Source organism: Loxodonta africana, chromosome 16, assembly GCF_030014295.1.
Source record: "Loxodonta africana isolate mLoxAfr1 chromosome 16, mLoxAfr1.hap2, whole genome shotgun sequence".
In the NCBI taxonomy this organism is placed as follows: Eukaryota; Metazoa; Chordata; class Mammalia; order Proboscidea; family Elephantidae; genus Loxodonta; species Loxodonta africana.
The window spans coordinates 51,891,025-51,909,460 of NC_087357.1; the positions used below are offsets into that span (position 1 = coordinate 51,891,025).

General features: G+C 34.5%; 1 protein-coding gene across 17 annotated transcripts in view; it reads right to left on the reverse strand.

The window, feature by feature from the left end:
* Positions 1-18,436, reverse strand: part of PCDH15 (protocadherin related 15) — an 853,216-nt gene that overhangs the window by 518,187 nt on the left and 316,593 nt on the right. For 16 of the 17 annotated variants that reach the window (XM_064269614.1, XM_023546967.2, XM_023546966.2 and 13 more), the window contains 2 exons: positions 15,104-15,223; positions 6,196-6,306 (listed from right to left, as the gene is read on the reverse strand). In XM_064269614.1, coding sequence (XP_064125684.1) covers positions 6,196-6,306; positions 15,104-15,223 — 231 coding nt within the window. The remainder of the gene's footprint in view (positions 1-6,195; positions 6,307-15,103; positions 15,224-18,436) is intronic. The other variant, XM_003409264.3, reaches the window with a different exon arrangement.

Sequence of the window (18,436 nt, forward strand, 5' to 3'; positions counted from 1 at the left end):
AAGAACGACGTTTCAATAAGATGGTTTATAGACATTAGGGCATAACGTAGGCTATTTTTTCTTTTTCTTTTTTCATAATTGAAAAGGAACTTGCTTAATTTAACACTGAGGTGTTGAGGCTGGGATTCCACTTGAAATGCATTTGTTTTCAAATCCAACTTTCTTAAAAAATATAATAGCTAAGCTTAAGCTTATATAGTTTTGGCCTTTAACATTTTATTTTATAAGTTGGATAATAACAGGTTTCATAGGAATTTTGTCCACTGAGTCTCTTGCATCTGTTTTGAGACAGCTTATAAAGAGAAAAAAAAAAAAAATACTTTAAGTAATTCACTAGGATAGCTGCTTCTTGGGTTAAAAGGAATTCTTCTATTATTAAAGTTTGGTAAGAAGCAGGAAGGAAATACATAACTACTAGGATCTGTAGCTGTAAACTGAGGTTAGTTTTTAAAGTAAGCTTTTTATTTTGGAACAGTTTTACATTTGCAGGATATTTGTGATGATAACACAGAGAGTTCTCATAAACCCCACATCCAGTTTTCCCTATTATTAATATCTTACATTAGGATGGTACATTTCTTACAGTTGAGGCCAATGTTGACAGATGTCATTAACTAAAATCCATACTTTATTTAAATCTCCCTAGTTTTTTCCTAATGTCCTTTTTTGTTCCAGAATTCCATTCAGGATACCACTTTACATTTAGTCATCAGGTTTCCTTAGGCTCCTCTAAGCTGTGACAATTTCTCAGATATACCTTGTTTCTGATGACCTTGATAATTTGAAGTACTAGTGAGATATTACGCAGAATGTCCTCCAATGGGAGTTTGTCTTACAGACTCATGATTAGACTGGGTTTGTGAGATTTGGGGAGGAAGACCACAGAGATAAAGTGCCATTTTCATCACATCTTATCAAAGGTACATATTATCAACATGGCATATCACTGATATTAACCTTGATCACCTGGCTGAGGTTATGGTTGTCAGGTTTCTCCACTGTAAAATTACTCTCTCTTCCTTTGCATTTCTTTGCACAAATCACTCTGTGTACCCACACCTAAGGAGTGGGAAGTAATCTTATTAGAAATTTGCACTGATTATATTTATCTAAAGAGAGGCATTATGGTAGAATTTGGAAATGTCTTTACTTTCTTAGCACCTAATAATTACCTTGAAGAATCATTCTTGTATTTTTTCCGTCTCTTTAAAATTCTATTCTTTACCATTCTAAAAAGTAATTCTACTAACACGCTGATATATTACTTTACATTTTCATAAAATTCTTTCTGTTGATAGTTGCCAGACATTAATATTTACGTAACAATTAAATCTTTCTTAAACTTTGTGTAACACTGCATTCTAGTTATGCTCTTTCCCAATCTGATTGTTCAAAAAAGTTGGAAAGAATTGCTTTAATGTAAGCTCTCAGAGAGCAGAAATCTCTATGGTTGGAATTTGCAAATGCAGACTTATCTGGGATGTGACTACTTTGTGGCTCTAGCAGTCTTTGATGTTTTGTTCCATTATAAGATAGATTGTGATCAAATATGTACATATTTCAAATATGTACATATATAATATATATTTAAACACAAATGTTTAAATTTTTTAAAGGATAAATAAAACCAAGAATAACTCCTGCAAGACTCACTGACAATTAAGATTGATTAAATTTACAGGTAATAGAAATTTTACAAAATCTCCTTCCAAAATTGTTCTAAATTTTCCAACTCTGTTTATTATATCTAGATCAATAGTGTACGTATAAAAGCAGCAGTAAGTGGGATGTGAGGTGGTTTTGGTGGTTCACAAGTAAACTTTTTAAAAGTATACTTTAAATGTCTGGGTTTTTAAGTATATTGTTGTTGTTGTTAGTTGCCATCCATTAATTTTGATTGGTGGCCACCCCATGCGTGCAGAGTAAAAATGCTCCATAGGGTTTTCAAGGCTGTGACCTCTTGAAGCAGATCACCAGGTCTGTCTTCCAAAGCACCTCTGAGGGGGTTCGAATCACCAACGTTTCAGCTAGTAGTGGAGCGCTCAACCACTTAAATTTAACTGTAATTTATGAGTTTATTTTAAATTTTGCACCACTGATTTTTAACTTTAATTATTGGCTTATTGTAAATTTTTGAAAAATATAACTAGCTTGTCAAATTGACATTATAAAAGCATGACTGCTTAAGATACAGTGGGGAAAAAAATCCTGAATTGATTTGAATTTAATCTAAGGAAAAATATTAACTAAACATTTAACAAAGCCGCTGGAAATTGAAATAAAAAAAAATAAAAACAAAACCAAAAAGACATGAAAAACTTTTGCTCTTTCTAGGAAAATGCTACTTTACATGACTTTTCTGGATACAAAAAATAACATTTTTAAATTGTGAGTGCTAGAAAAAATTGTTTGTGGAAATATTTTCCATGCTTTCATTAATTTTGCATTTTCATTCAGTGTTGTTTTAGAATCTAATATATATTAAAAGCTACTAAGAACTGTACTGTCCTTCCTCCCTTCTGTTTTCTTTCTGTGTTTTTCTTCTTTTTTCCCTCTTTATTTAAAGAAAATAATTTTATTAATTTATAGAATAGATGATTATAATTGCCAAGCATAAATATCTTTTTTAAGAAATTACCCAAGTTTAACATTTAACTTGTATTTTCTCATCATGCGTTATTATTTCAAATACAATGATACCTGTGAGAGCTAGAACTTGACTGCCTTGTTTTTCTGGATCTGCCAAGTTTCCACCTTTGACAGGGCGCATTCTTACCACTTTTCTATTGCTGTCTATTAGTAGAAAATATTTGAATTTTCCTTCTCCGATAGGTTTTCACTTTATATAGGTGCTGGCTTTCACAGGTTTTACTGTATATTTCCTAACATTAACCATTTAGTAAAATGAAGTCTCTAACTTCCATTTAAAGAAAATATTTCACTGTTTGAAAATTGCAATACAGCTATATCAAAGAAATTGCAGGTGATATGAGAAACAATCCTTCATAAAAATCAGCATGCAGAAGATTAAAACTATAAACATATCTTCAACACAGAATAAAAAAAGCCATAAAGAATATTCAGTGGAAGCATATGACCTACCAAGAGAATCACGTCAATGTCCACAGGGGAAGTGGTTTCAACCTGGTCCCTGAATCCTTCGCATCTTTATGCAAGGCATCCAATCCTATCACCCCATATGATGGCAATACAATGTAAAGTTCTTCAGAGTCATATTTTAATGTGGTACCTGACATATCAAAGGCACTCAAATGTTTTGAATGCATTATTTGCTAAATAGATATTTTCATCAATACATTACTAAGAACTATATTTTTTAAAGATATGTACCTATTAGATCATCGAAGGAAAGCTACTTTTTGTAAATAATGAAGAGATAAATACTTATTGTCATAAACCAGTCTTTCCATAAAGCCAATTTTTTATAAAATTACAAATAATTTAAATGTGACTAAAAGTTAAGACAAAGAAGACAATTTTCACTGTCAGATAACAGGTGGGACTTCAATTTCTACATTTTCATCAAATACTCCTTGCAATAAAATATTTCCATTAACAAACATTATATGATCAAACTAGTGAAAAATGCTAATGTCTAATTCATTTAGTATTTGCTGTGTTTAGCAGTGTATTAAGCAAGTATTGGTTGTGCAGAGTGGGAGGAGGAGAGATGCGAACTCTAACACATAACCTGAAATTATATAAAACTAGTTTTAAATATGAGTATGTGACAAGCATGCCAACGTTCTAATTTAATTTTGTGGCAATGTCATAAGAGCCTTGGAGTAAGTAAAACACGTTGCCGTCGAGTTGATTGCGACTCACAACGACCCTATGGGACAGAGTAGAACTGTCCCATAGGGTGTCCATGAAGCGCCTGGTGGATTCGAACTGCTGACCTTTTTGGTTAGCAGCTGTAGATCTTAACCACTATACCACCAGGGTTTCCACTGTAATAAACAGACTTCTAAAATTTAAATATTCAAATATTCAAGTTTGTATTTTAACAAAGTGGCTAGCAGCACCTACCAGACTCCCTCATAGATACATATATTAAATTCTATTCTATTACTTTATCAGGTATTTGCAGCATAGAAAGAAAAAAAAAAAAAAGAAAATGCAACATAATTAGACTTGCCCTGAATATGCTGGCCTTAATTCCGTTAGCTAAGACTACATAAAGGCTTGTCTTGCTTCTGTTCATCAATGATAGCTGGAATATCACTAAGTGTAATTTTAAAAATTACTCTAGTAACTTGATTCTGTTATATTTATTTATTGAAAAAACAAAAGCATGGAACAAATTGCCTTCCTCTAAATCACTTTAGAAGTAGGTCTTTTGTTGGTTTTTAAGCATCTTTTTTGTTTGAGACATTTACCTAATTCTCTTTAATTTTTGTGCATACCAGTAGAGAGATTTTGATGAATTTTTACATTTCCACAAGTTTACGTATCTTTTCTACTTGAATATTTTATCAACATTGGTTCCCTTAGACTATCACCACTCTCCTACCATCTCTACTTCCACTCTTCAGAAAATGCCCCAGAAACTGCAGAGCCAAAAGCAAAGAATACAAAATTAGCACGAATCCCATATGTTAGCAGGAAGCAGACATGAGAGAATGTCAGGGTGGGGTTTTCTTCCCCCCCCCCCCCCCACTGAAACGCTGTTTACAGAAAATGAAATCTAAAAGTATAGAAATACATTTTTATGTTCCAAATCCATTATGTTTACATACTTTCCTTGCCTATTCATATCCACTAAGAAAAAAGAGGAAACAAGGAAAGAGATGTGAGTACTATGATATTTTTGGGGGGGGGGTTAACATCCTGTGATGAAAGACAGCCAGTGTCTCTTATCCAGATATTTTATATTTTAGAAAACATAGGAGAGCCCCATGATTGATAATTCAGAAATGATTATTGTTATGATTCCAAATTAAATGGAAACTTTTTTCTTTCTGATAATTAGTTGAGTAGCCCAGAGCACTTAGTATTTGATTCCAGATTACAGCAGCACAAAAAACAACTGGCTTTGAAGAAAATCTATTTATAAAGAAAGACTTTGATTTCTTTGTAATTTAGGGAAACATCAGAATTGGAATTTGTGGGAAAAAAGATATATTGAAATGTTCAATAAAAGTAAAATCTATTGATTTTTATACTGCCTTGAACTTCCTTTTATTAGATTGTGCTTCCACTTTATTATTTTTTTTTAATTAATCATTTCCCCACTGTATAACCATATTTAAAATAATCATTATGGGTAATAACATTGCAAGCACTTTTACAAATCTAAATGGTCAGTTTTGTAGTGTGTATTAATCAAAACTCATCCACCTTAATTAAGAATCATAGCATGTTCACATTGATAAAAAGAAACCATCCAACTGCATGTAATTTAAAGGGTCCTTTTTGCAAATCAATCAAATCCTTGTGCCATAAGCAGAGAGGTCAAAGCTGAGTAATGTTCAATAACTTATCCTCAGCCCTCTAATTAGCCTCTTAGATACCATCTACTTAAAAGTCAAACTTGATTGCTTATATTTGAACTCTCCTCATGACTCCAGGAGAATATGTGGGTTTCTAATGTATGTGCTTTGGAGCCCTGGTGGGACAGTGGTTAAGTGTTAGGCTGCTAACCCAAAGGTTGGCAGTTTGAATCCACCAGCTGCTCCTCGGAAAATCTATGGGCCAGTTTTACTTTGTCTTATATAGTCGCTATGAGTTGGAATTGACTCAATGGCAACGAGTTTTTTTTTTTTTTTTTTTAATGTACATGGTTTACATTATACATCATTTTACATACAAAAGAATAAAAAAGAGAAAATTAAAAAAAAATAAAGATAGTATAGAGATACAGCTATCATTCTCCCCTGTAAACATGAAGCTATAGATAATGGTATGTGGCAAAAACAAATGATGGGACAGCAGGCAGTAGATGTGAGGAATTCAGAGAGTGAGGATACAATGAGTGGAAATAACCACCTCCCCCATCCCAGCCCATCCCCTTCCCCATATAGAAAAATATAAAACACAAATTCCACTGAGGACATTGGCGACCTCTTTAGGCCAGAAATTACACCAAGAACTCTGAGAACACTCACTACATTTTGGATGAGTTCTTTAGTTCATAGACTCACAGGCACAACATTACAGACATTGAATACTCACATTAGCTTGGATAATGACAAAGTAACGAGTCTTATCTTCATAGTTGAGTCTCTTCCTTAACACTACATTTCCCGTCAGCATGAGGGGAATTTCAAAGGTGTCGTTGGACGTCTGCAAATAGTGAAGGGTACAGACTTTAGATAATTTCAATATAAGATAAATTAGACAGAAAACCCGATATTGTAATTTAGTCCCCCTGAAAGTTATAGATAGCATGCTTATCGTCTGAAAATAGAATGTGGTTGTAAGTTTCAGAATTAATATTCTTATCATTCCTCAAAATGTTTCATTTTGATCAATAGGTTACATGAGAGTCCTTTGATAATGATAACCAGGAAACGTATTTCCTGTGGTAATTTTTCATATATTATTAGTGTCATTCATCAATAGCCCTGAGATACTGCTAAGTCAAAGTCAAGGTATCTGAAAATCTTCCCTATTATCATATTATCTTTTCTTCATTTGTTTTAACACCAAATATTCAAACATAATAATTTGTGATTTCTACATCACAGCCCTTTCCAATATTGGTACCCATTCTATATTCAAAGTATTTTCAAGCATTAAATACAAACATTAACTTGAAACCATGATTTTTAAAAAGGACTCTGGGCTAGAGGTTACCTTTCTTTTAAGCCCCAGAAATACTGCTCATTAGTTAAATTTCATGCTACCCCCTGTGGAATTGAATTTCCTTCCTGGTAACCTGTGGGCCATACAAGGTGATCTTAAAGTGCCTTCTTCTGCTCTGTCATAAGCACCATTCAGCGTAGGGCAATGTATTCTCACTTTAAACATGCTGTTGTCCAGTTGAGTCCGTCTCATAGTTAACCCTGTGTGTGTCAGAGTAGAACTGTGCTCCACAGGGTTTCAATGGCTGATTTTTTGGAAGTAGATTGCCAGGCCACTCTTCTGAGGTGCCTCTGGGTGCACTCTAACCCTTAACTTTTGGTTTGCAGTAGAGCCATGTTAACCCTTTGCAGCACCCAGAAACTTCATTTACACTTTAAGAAAGAAGTAACTAGGGGAAGGAACTAACATGCTGAGGATGGCAGAGCAGAAAATGAACAAACCTGGATTAGTGATGTCTTTGACTCACTGAACTAATGAATCCTGATACCATCCCGTCTCTCAACAACTTGTATGATTATGGCCTTATTAAAGTCACTTTTCCTTTAGTTTTCTATTAGTGGCAGCTGAAAGACTTTCATGCCTAAGTACCTCCTGTCTACGTGTCCTTACATTGTAGTCCCCTCTCTTTCCTTCTCAGGCCGTGAATCTTCACACCTGACTTCTGTTCTTATTTTTCTCCTTCCTGAAGACCTCATTCCTCACTTTTCTCTGTATAAAATTTGGCTACTTCTACACAGAAAAGCTTTCTTTGTTGTCCAGTTGAAGATTAAGCCTTGCTCTGATGTTACATTATTATTTTCAAATAAAATTTTATTCTACTGCCTTCAACTTAATTGTGTATTTTCTGTCTCCCCTCACAGAGTGCTCAAGGTTTCCAGTCTATGATAGGGAAATATTTATACCTCTAGCAAAGCAAGGTGAATATAGCAGGGGTTTAACATATATTCATTGAACAAGTGTTTGCAGTTTCATTGAACATTTAAAGAATTATTATTATGCGGTAGCAGTTAGTGATCTCATTGTTCTTCAGAGCTCTTTTCAACTGAACTTAATTCTTATTAGCTAAATCCATCCTTTGGAATATCTAAGATTTCCATTTTGCCAAATTTTTCATAAATATTTTTGTTCCAAGAAACATAAAGAAAATATCTGGTTAATGATTAGTGCTACTTATGAATTATTGCATATTAAAAGCCTCTATATTAATTAATTAACTAATTTATTAATGGACAATTATTCATTGAGTATCCATTATGTCTACAATGGTAGAATAATAATCATGAGAGAATCAGAAGCAACAAGTAGATATATCGTTAAGGTATTCTCTCTCTCTTTTTTTTGTTCTAGTAAAAAGAATAATGAATTAGGTAAACTCTAAGTACACATCCTACTCTAGTAACACTTGTAAAGTTTCTATCTAAGGAAAGAAAAAATAAAATCAAAGCTAAACTTAGTAAGAAACCATAGTAATTTTTTTTTTTTTTTAAATGATAAGGCTACTCGGAAAATGATACAATGATTTTCAAACTTCAGAATGCATAGGATCAGAGAAATGTGAGATTTAAATTGCAAATTCCCAGCATCCATTCCTAGATATTCCAGAAATTCCCAGGCGATTGCATTTCTAATAAGACTGTCAAATGATTCTGAGGCAGATGGTTCAAATCTTACTTTGAGAAACACTAGACTAGGGGGAGCAGCAAGTTAAACAAGCAGGAGTTTGGCATTTGCTTATAAACTCAACTCAATAATAAATTCTGTAATATATTTTAAGGATTCATAATTATTTTATTTTTTCATTATTTTGTAGCTAGATAGGTTAGCCAATTGGCCTGATGTCAGATGGGAGTGAACTTTTAAATAGACTTTGAGTGAGCATTCTCAACTCAATGAGATAATAATCATTAAACATAATAATTTTTTTCCAGTAAGTACTAAAAACTGTACTTTACATAATATTCCTGACTCTCTTATTATTAAATAATATGTCAGTAAGATCCAATAACTTTTCAATAATTCTTGGTTATTTAAATAGCTCAGTGAATTTCTCAGTCTTATCCAAAAACACAGTCTTACACTCTTGTTAAATAGCTGTTTGAGGTGGAAGGGAAAGTAGAGTCTTCTTCGCCCTTTCTCCCTACCATTTGTCTTCCTCTTCTCTCATCCTTAAGAGTTTGGGTCCACCAACAAAGCAGAGGGCTATGGGAGAAGGGCAGCATCCATTTCCTTAAGCACCCCTAAATTTCTGGAAGCAATGCCGTTGCTTTGCTGATAGTTGTGGACACTTCTCTGTTAAAACCTAAGTGGCACTGGTTTCTTTGTGTGACAGGAATTTACATGCTAACCTCTTTCTGTGCAATACTAATGAAGGAAACCTAATTGTGGCCAAGCCTCTTAATACTTATAGGCTCGAAATATGCAGTCTCCATCAAGAGTGGTGTATTCCGTAACTACCTGGAGAGTTTAGTTACTCAGCAACTGTCAATAAGGTGATAGTCCTCTACTTAGTAAAGCGAGGTGGTGGGATGGTTTAAAAAGTTTTATCCCTGTTGTAAGAATGGGGAGTATGTTGGTATGTGTCCACCACCAAGCACATATAATACACGCACCCATGAAAAGGAAGCAGAACAGCAGTTGACCCTGTATCAATTCTGTTTTCCCAGAGATTCTGTTTTCTTTCTCTTAATATGGATTGGATTGTGTTTCCCCAAAATATGCATTGTAATCCTAACCCTTATATCTGTGGATGTAATTCCATCATCCCATTTGGGGACATGGTTATCACTATTATGTTAAGCCATATCAGTGTAGGCAGTGTCTTAAACTTAGTGATTTATGAGATATAAAAAAAGCAGATTAGACACAGGTAAAAGCAAGCACAAATGGGGTGAGGATAGATGCCAGGCGAAGATCTCCAAGGAACCAAGACGGCTGGGGCTAGAGAAACTGAGAGAAGGCGTTTTCCTCAGAGGAGACAGAGAGTCTTTCCGTAGAGCTGGTGCCCTGAATTTGGACTTCTAGACTCCTTTACTGTGAGAAAATGAAGTTCTGTTCTTTAAAACCATCCACCTGTGGTATTTTTGTTACAGTTGTACTAAGAAACTAAGATATATATACACACATACACACACACACTAATATATATATGACAGTGATCTAGGAGTGGGCCTACAACTGGGAAATAGTAGGAACTTAGTTAACAAGGCTCATTCTGTCTCTCAGGGGGCTGTAAAGTCTCTTTTTTTTATGTTTTTACATTTTTTTTTAAATAAGTGTCTCTCAGCTTCTCTTATTTTCTCTTCTTATACATGACTGTGACTTTATCTGTTAGTTTCAATAATCAGCACCAATTCAGTGTCCTAATCAGTCACTGTTACAAAATCCCAGAGGTAGAATCCAATCAGCCTTAAACTTGTCTCTCCCTAAGTCAGACCACCATGCCATCAGCTGCTTATCAATCTATAGGCAGGTTGCCCTTGCTTGGGAGACTAAATGGAAACCAAAACAAACCTGTTGCTGTTGATGCGAACTTACAGCAACCTTATAGGACAGAGTAGAACCGCTCCATAGCGTTTTCAAGGAGCAGTTGATAGATTCAAACTGCCACAGCTCTTAACCACTACGCCACCTCTAATGTAATTACCTAAAATGGGAAGTAGAGGGCTAAGCAGAGTTAGGTGATACTTGCCCACTCAAGAGGAACTGAGGGTTGTGCTGGTAATGTTAAATCTGTTCCCAGCGAAAACTATCAACACTTTGATGTTTTCTGTTTCGTATCACCTTAACCCCTCCCTTTCCTCATACAGAAACGAATACATGCACATTTAAAGATGCTTTAAAGAGTGCAATGCATCTCATTCCACCTTTTTCTAATCAATTCCTTAGGAAATTATATTTAGAAGTGCCTGGTTGACTTCAGGGAAACCCTGGTTGCATAGTGGTTAAGTGCTATGGCTGCTAACCAAAGGGTTGGCAGTTCGAATCTGTCAGGTGCTCCTTGGAAATTCTACGGGGCAGTTCTACTCTGTCCTATAGGGTCGCTATGAGTCGGAATTGGCTCGACGGCACTGGGTTTGGTTTTTGAGTTTGGTTGACTTCAGAGGCATGTGTGTGTGTGAAGTAAAAAGGTGGACTTGAATTGCAAAGATCTGGGTTCACAGTTTTACACAAAGCAGTACTTTAGACAATAACTTAATTAAACTTCAGTGTTCATTACAAAATAAAAACTATTATGGCTTTATGAGACCAAGACTCATATTACAATGCACCCTGTAATGCATTATTTAAGTATAAAATAATGCTTTTAGTAACCTACTCAAGAATATCCGAAAACAGTTTTTGCTTAGCTTGAAATATTTTAATAGCATTTAAAAGTTGGGCTTTAACTTGTATACAAAACTACTTCTGGATGGTGATTTATTAAAAATCCTTTTGCATTTAAACAGTGGTTTTAACTTCCTGACTCAGGAAATTCAAATGTATTACATGCTTACACACTACAAAAGAAATTATGCCTCATTTTTTCTCAATTCCCTTAAAGCTATAGGGAGCCAAACATACTATAAAGGAAGGGGAATTTCCTAAGAAGGAGCTGATAAAAGAAGTTATCACCCACCAAAACAACCTCTAATACCTCCAAGAAAGAAGCTGCCCATTCACACTGCTTAAATGTCCTCAGTGTTTTTCTGATTGGAGGGTGCAGTTAATAGTAGTGGCTGTCCTATGACTACAATGGACATGTCACCAGTTCCTTCCTTATCACTGTAGGTCAAAATACTTAAAATCAGCGACTAAACATCACTCCAGTCTGGCGTTCATGAAAAGGATTACGAAAAGAAATGCAATGTGATAACCTATTGCATGAAGAGACTTATTAAACTCACTAACAATGGGATTGAAAACATTCAGAATGATACGTACTTTATAGTTACATTTCTCTATAAAGGATAACTCTCAAAAATGAAGGTTTCTGCAAAACCCATGGTGAAAAATTCTGACCCACTTCAAAGAGTTTTTTCTTTTAAACAATCTAGTTAGTTCAATGTATTATGGCTTTGCTTTGTATTAGTATGAGGGCACTCAAAACAGTATTTCCCAAAAACTGTAATGAGCATAGTACAAATTATTTTGGTCCACAGCCTAGAGGACTTTAATAATGAGATATTTATTAAATTATTATTATTTTTCTAAATACATCATCAAGAAAGGGAAAGACATGCTGTAGGAACAAAAACCTCAAAAGTAATGGCTTCACATAACAACAATGATTAGCATAGTATAAATTCTTCCAGTCTAGAGTCTACAGTATTTATTAATGAGGTATTTATTAATTATTTTTTAAAATATACCAATCAAGAGAGGATTAGCGATTATGCAGGAACAAAACACCAAAATGAATGGCATAACATAAATGTTAACAGAAGAGGTAAATCTAGATTTGAATGTGAAATATCTTGACTTTTAGATATTGGTTCAAACAATTTCTGGCCAAAGTGGCTTGGGTTAAACAAAACTCTAGATTACTAGTTTGTGACTTCTGCTATCTCTTGTGGCATGAGATAGAAAATAATAACTGTGAATTTTAAGTAGAACAGGACAATCTACACTTTCTGTAATTTATCATACAGTGTGAGGCCATTTTGTAAGAAAATACAACTGTGGCTGCAAAAACCAGAGGTGGTCACATATTCATGTTAAATAATATGTTCATTATACATACAATTTTATTCTGAGATTAAGAAATAAGCAGAAGTTTACGACACTATTAATACGAGGAGAGTTACTAGAGATTTAACAGTAGTAGAATATAAAAATCATCAGGTATTTCTCTCACAGATCTTTTGACAGAAGAAATTGATACTAAGTTTTAAACTAAGTCCCTGTGATGGCTCAAGATGGAGCCTCTCCCTAAGGATATGACTTGGTTAACACTTGCTCCTCCAGTACATCCTACACTAAGTGCTGTCATGATATCTTATTCTTTTGCCTCACTGAATTAGGACTATGACCAGAGAATGTCCTTATTTATTCCCAGCAGTGCTGGCTTGCCAAAATACATTTTTCTTCTTCTTCTTCTTTTTTTTTTTTTTTTGTGATTTGGGAACTGCGTGTGGCTGATTGGCTTATCCATTCAGTAGGTAGTAAACGGTACACATTACATTTGATGGCAGGCCCACAAATTCCTGAAAGGGGAAATATTCACACAGACAACTACACAACTAACAAGGAATTTCAACTGCATAAAACTTCTAAAAGGTATCTTCTAAGTAATACATTTTTGTCTTATATAAACCTTGAATAATTTTTTTTTTTTTAATGCAATGCAATAAATATTTCTCTAAAATACATGGCCTGGCTATTCTATACTTGTTGGGAGGTTTCTATTTTTATAGCTTGGGGAGTACAGATTAGGAAATGACCTCCATAAAATATAAGCTACAAACATGGCACACACATACAATTAATTCTTAGAGAAACCATAATAGTAAATAAAATAAATGGTTCGGAAATACAACGTGCAGTCAGCTGTCTGTTTTTACTTTCGGGCAAAAATGTTTCTTCTGTTCTTTTCTCCTATGCTGTTTGTTTGAATCTTTCCACTCCCGTTCCTGTGTAATCCTATCATTCTTAATACCTGTCTTCTCTGTCACATTCTCATTATCTCCCCATCTCTTGGTTTCATTGTGTCTGCCTATAAACATGTCAAGACCTACGGTTTCAGAGAAAAAAAAAAAAGAGCAAACCTTTGTCTCTGCTATGCCCTTGCTTTTTTTTTAATTCTTATTTTCTAAGTTTTTTCTTTTTTTAATTACTACCCATAGCCCACTGCCATCAAGTCGATTCTGACTCATAGTGGCTGTATAAGACAGCGTAGAACTGTCACACAGGTTTTACAAGGAGCACCTGGTGGATTTGAACTGCCAACCTTTTGGTTAGCAGCCGAACTCTTACAACACAGTAGGGGAAGATTACAGTGCACGCTACCCTCAAGGTGCACCATGTTTGAATCCTGACTCTACCGTTTAGAAGTGGCTCCTTGGGTGGTACAAACTGTTAAAGTGTTCAGTTGCTAAATCATAAAGTTGGAGGTTCTAGTCCACCCAGAGGTGCTTCTAAAGAAAGGTGTGGCAATCTGTTTCCAAAAAATCAGTCTTTCAGAGCCCTGCGGAGCACAGTTCTGACACACATGGAGTTGCCATGAGTCAGTCGACTTGACACCAACTGATTTGTTTTGTTTTTTAATATCATATCAAGCACATCATTCCACTTATGAGCCTTTTTTTTTTTTTCTCACCTATATAATGGAGATACTCCTATTAATTAACTGATTTGTGGGAATAAAATGAGAAAATTCATTCACAATTCACTTAATTTTCACAACAAATTTGTGAGGTAGATCTTGTTACTGGTTAATAATTCAGTCCCCACAAGTTTAACAGAGGTTTTTTTGTTTCTTTTTGATTGTTTGTTTAATTGTGTGCTTGTTTAAAGTTTATATAAGGAATATGAAAGGTTAAAAATAAAAACATAATATTAACTTCACCATATTTGATATTCTTAGTATTCAACATTAAAGAGAGGCATTAAATTAGAACACTCACTTAATGATTTTAAAAGTTCTGCTTGGGGAGCCCACAGTATTCTGAGAAGCCACCTCCAGGGAAGGGAAAGGGAGCATGCAAGACAGAGCTACCAGATCTAGCTTCAGCCAAAGAACGCTGATTTTATCTTTTTTATGTATATTCCACTGATGAAATGGTTTCAGAGCTTAAAACAGCAATATCCAAGACCCAAGACCTAATGCAAAGAAAAAAAGAAGACGAAAAGGGGGCCTATAGCTAAAACCTTTGATCTCTACTTATTTTAACTTCCTTTAATGAGATTGCTGGGATTCTTGGGATTTGTCATCACCAGAAATATGTTTCTAAGCGTGTTTTTGTGGAGAGGTGAAGGTGGTTATATTAATTTGCAAGTTCTGTAAAGCATATGTATTATACTTATTATATCATCTTCATTGTTAGGTTTAGAATATATAAGAATCTACGAACACAACGGGAATTTAATAAAAACCTATAAATATATTTAGAGCTTTTACCTACAAATGCCAACCACAAATTAGTTTTGAAAACCACGGCACACAATTTTTAAAAAATGCAATATGGAGATAATTTTAACAGTAGTACCGTTACTAATGTGGCTCCAAAGAGCTAAAAGATAGAGTCATACATAAACATCAGCTGAAATAAACATTAATTTTATACAGGCATTTACATACCAGATCATCTGGGTTATGTTGGATAACATATTCTATCTGTCCATTGGGGCCATCATCTATGTCAGTAGCTCCATTGTCTCCTGAAAATCCTGTAAATATCGTGGTGCCAACTGGAGTGAGCTGAAAGAAAAATAAAAGAAAAACTGTCAATTCTCTCTTTATCAGCTGCACATCAAAAGTGTTGCAGCACAAAAACCAGCTGTTTTTTTTTTCTTTGACACAAACGAAGAGTAGGCAGCTGCCCACAATCTCAATCCTAAAGTGTTTCAGAAGATCCCCTGCCAATCTTCCATAGAAGATCTTGTAAAGCCTGAAATTTTCAACTTCATGGTCCTTGCTTTGGTAAAGACATAGAACACCCTGGGGCAGCGTGAAGCACATTTGGACCCCTTTATAACCGTTAGCATCTTAGCTCCTGTGGAGAAAATGCATCTGTTGCTTCTTCTTTAAGTTATCTACATGGTAGGATTTAAATTGTATGAAGAAGTTAGATTCTTTACTTTAAAATAAAAAAAAAATATATATTTCAGAGAGATCAATGAAAGCCAGGGTTGTAATTACATGGAAGAGACAAATTTGAGGATGATGAAAATTTGGGGACAAGTGCCCTTCCATCAGAGGAGAGAGAAAGCTGGGAGTCTCTTCAGTGCTTTAAATATTGGTTGAGTAGAAAAGAGTTACAGGGAAGGGTTTGAAGAGATGGTCACATGTTTTCATTTAGGATGGAAGAAAAAAATAAAGTGTTACACAAGGCCATGATTTGAATTTCTGTCTATAGATCTATCTTTAACTCTAGGCTTATTCTTCTCCACCACAGAAACACTTCTATTTTGCTTACCTGTAGGTCTTTGCAAAATCTATTCCTACATCGAAAAACATGGTCGCAATCCTTCATTCCCATGCATCAAGACTGAGATAGACTCCTACTTATAGGTTAAGTTTCAACTTAATTATATGTCACCGTCTCCTAAAACATTTCCTTACATAGCATCCCCCCACCTCGAGTCAGAATATGGTGCTTCTTACTGTCATGCTTGCATTTTATACTTTCCTTCCTTCATTACAGCACTGTCACAATAAATAGAAAAGTGAATAAATTTTAATGATAAATATACACTGTATGACTATAGAGCAGAGACTTTAATTTTTTTTTTTTTTCTGAGATTTGTTTTGTTAATTTTTGAATGGGATTCCTTCATGGAAAGATAGTTTGAGGAAAAAAAAAGGGGCGGTATGTTTCATAAACTTCTGTTTCAGGGGCTTCAGATTTGGCCCAGATGCCAAAACAGATCCACAGGTAATGTAAATCAGTGGGGCAAGCCTGACGGGAATGGCAGCAAACGGGGATGCACGTTCTCTCTAATGTAATTGCTACTCCTCGAGCCCAGCAAATGTTTTCCATAATGAATTATGGACCCCTTGGTACTAAGTCTTCTAATATTCCAATTTGATAAGAACTGTCTGGGTTCTAAGGTTGGCAACTGATTTGGAAAATTAAACTATGAATGGGTCAAACAAAAGACATCCACTGGTCCAAAAGCCATGCTAGTTCGCAACCTCTGGTTTAGAAAGATAGTGTAATTATGATTAAAGAAATAAACTGTAAGTGCAAAATACTTAATTATAAAGTCAGCCCTCCTGGCAGCTTTAAAAGCAGACTTTGGTATTCTGTGGCTCCAAAGGAGCTGAGAATGTAATAGGAGGAAATGGTTAAATAGCACACATAAGAACACTAAGAGAACATTAGCCAGTTGGGTTAGTGGAAGTGTTAGATAACTAAATGGCTTCGAAGTCTATATTTTTATTTTATTTTTTTATGTAGTTTCTGTCCCGAATGACATTTTTTCCCCTTATAAAAATTAACTCATACTCACATAACTCAAAAACATAAAAAAAAAAAGTAGCTATGCTTTAATTTTTAAATTGTGAAATGTTATAATTGGGTGACAATAACAGCTCTAGATCTCTAACAAAGCAAACTTGAAGCATTTAATCAAAGATTTTTTGTCAAATAAAATAAGTTGGCCATAGAGCTCAATTAAAAAATCAAAACAAAATGAAACGAAAAAAAAAAAAAAACAATACCTCGAGCAGTAGCTATCTGTGGAAATTTTGGGGAAAAAAGTACGTCCATCTCTTTCAGTGTACTCACTGAGGCGGGATATACCTTTGGACCAAATTCATGCTAAAGTAGGAGCCTGAAGTACTAGAACCAAGGGCAAGAAGATCAGTCTTGTGGGAAAGGAACAGGAGCTCCAGGGAGAGCTCAGAGCATATGCCAGAATTGTGAACACCAAGGAATCAGTGAATAATCTGGAAGCCAGGGGAGCAAGTGATACAACACAAAGGGAGTGGAAAGAGTGCTGAGAAAAAGTGCAGCAACTTCTCCTCCTCAATCAGTTGTGCCAGCCCATTTTATATGTACCTTATAGGACAGTGTTTTAATTGGATGAGGGAAATATTCTGATACAATAAGCAGCACTTCATCTACAATTAATAAAACTTTCAAACCTAAATCTGTGATCTAATATCACACAGTTACTAAATTGTAAAACAACAAAAAGTTCCAAGAACTTTACAACCTCCTCACCAGATAATGTGACATTTTTACTACAAAATAACATCATTTTCTTTTGGAAATTTAAAATTTTGCAGAAACATTGACAGCTTCATGTGGGTTTGATAACATGAAATTTGTTTTGATTATACATAAAATTTTAACTGTTATATATATATATATATATATACTTTTTTTAAAGGGATCAACTTAGCATTTTAATACAGGAGCCCAGGGTATAAATTAAACCACTCTGATGATTCCCCGTAAGTAATAGAATAGCAAATGAGAAATGGACTGTTTTTAGTCAAGGTGAAAAATAAAACGTAATATTCTCTAAAGCTAAACAACATTTTCTAATGTCCCCATTCTTATTCAAGATTAAATTTCTAGAAATATTTATATGACAGAAGTTGTTTGCAATAGATGGTTTGAAGGGCTTTACTTCTTTCAATGTAATATCTGCAAATTAAAAGACATATTTGCAAATTTAAAGACTCAGCCTATGAAAAAAATCTGTATTTTCCCCTACTGTCCCAGTATTTTCTAAAGTTAATAAAAAGGAAACATAAAAGTGCTGTGGTGGGTTACTATATTATCATCAATTAATGTTTTTCTTCTTTGTCAATGACACAAATTCTTTTTTTTTTTTTGCCATTTAGAAATCACATTTTTAAATAGGTGGAATGACTAATATTTAGCCATTTAAAATAAGCCCTACATTATATTTCTGTGATTGTCTTAAAGTAATTACACTTGGTGACAAAGTTAATGAA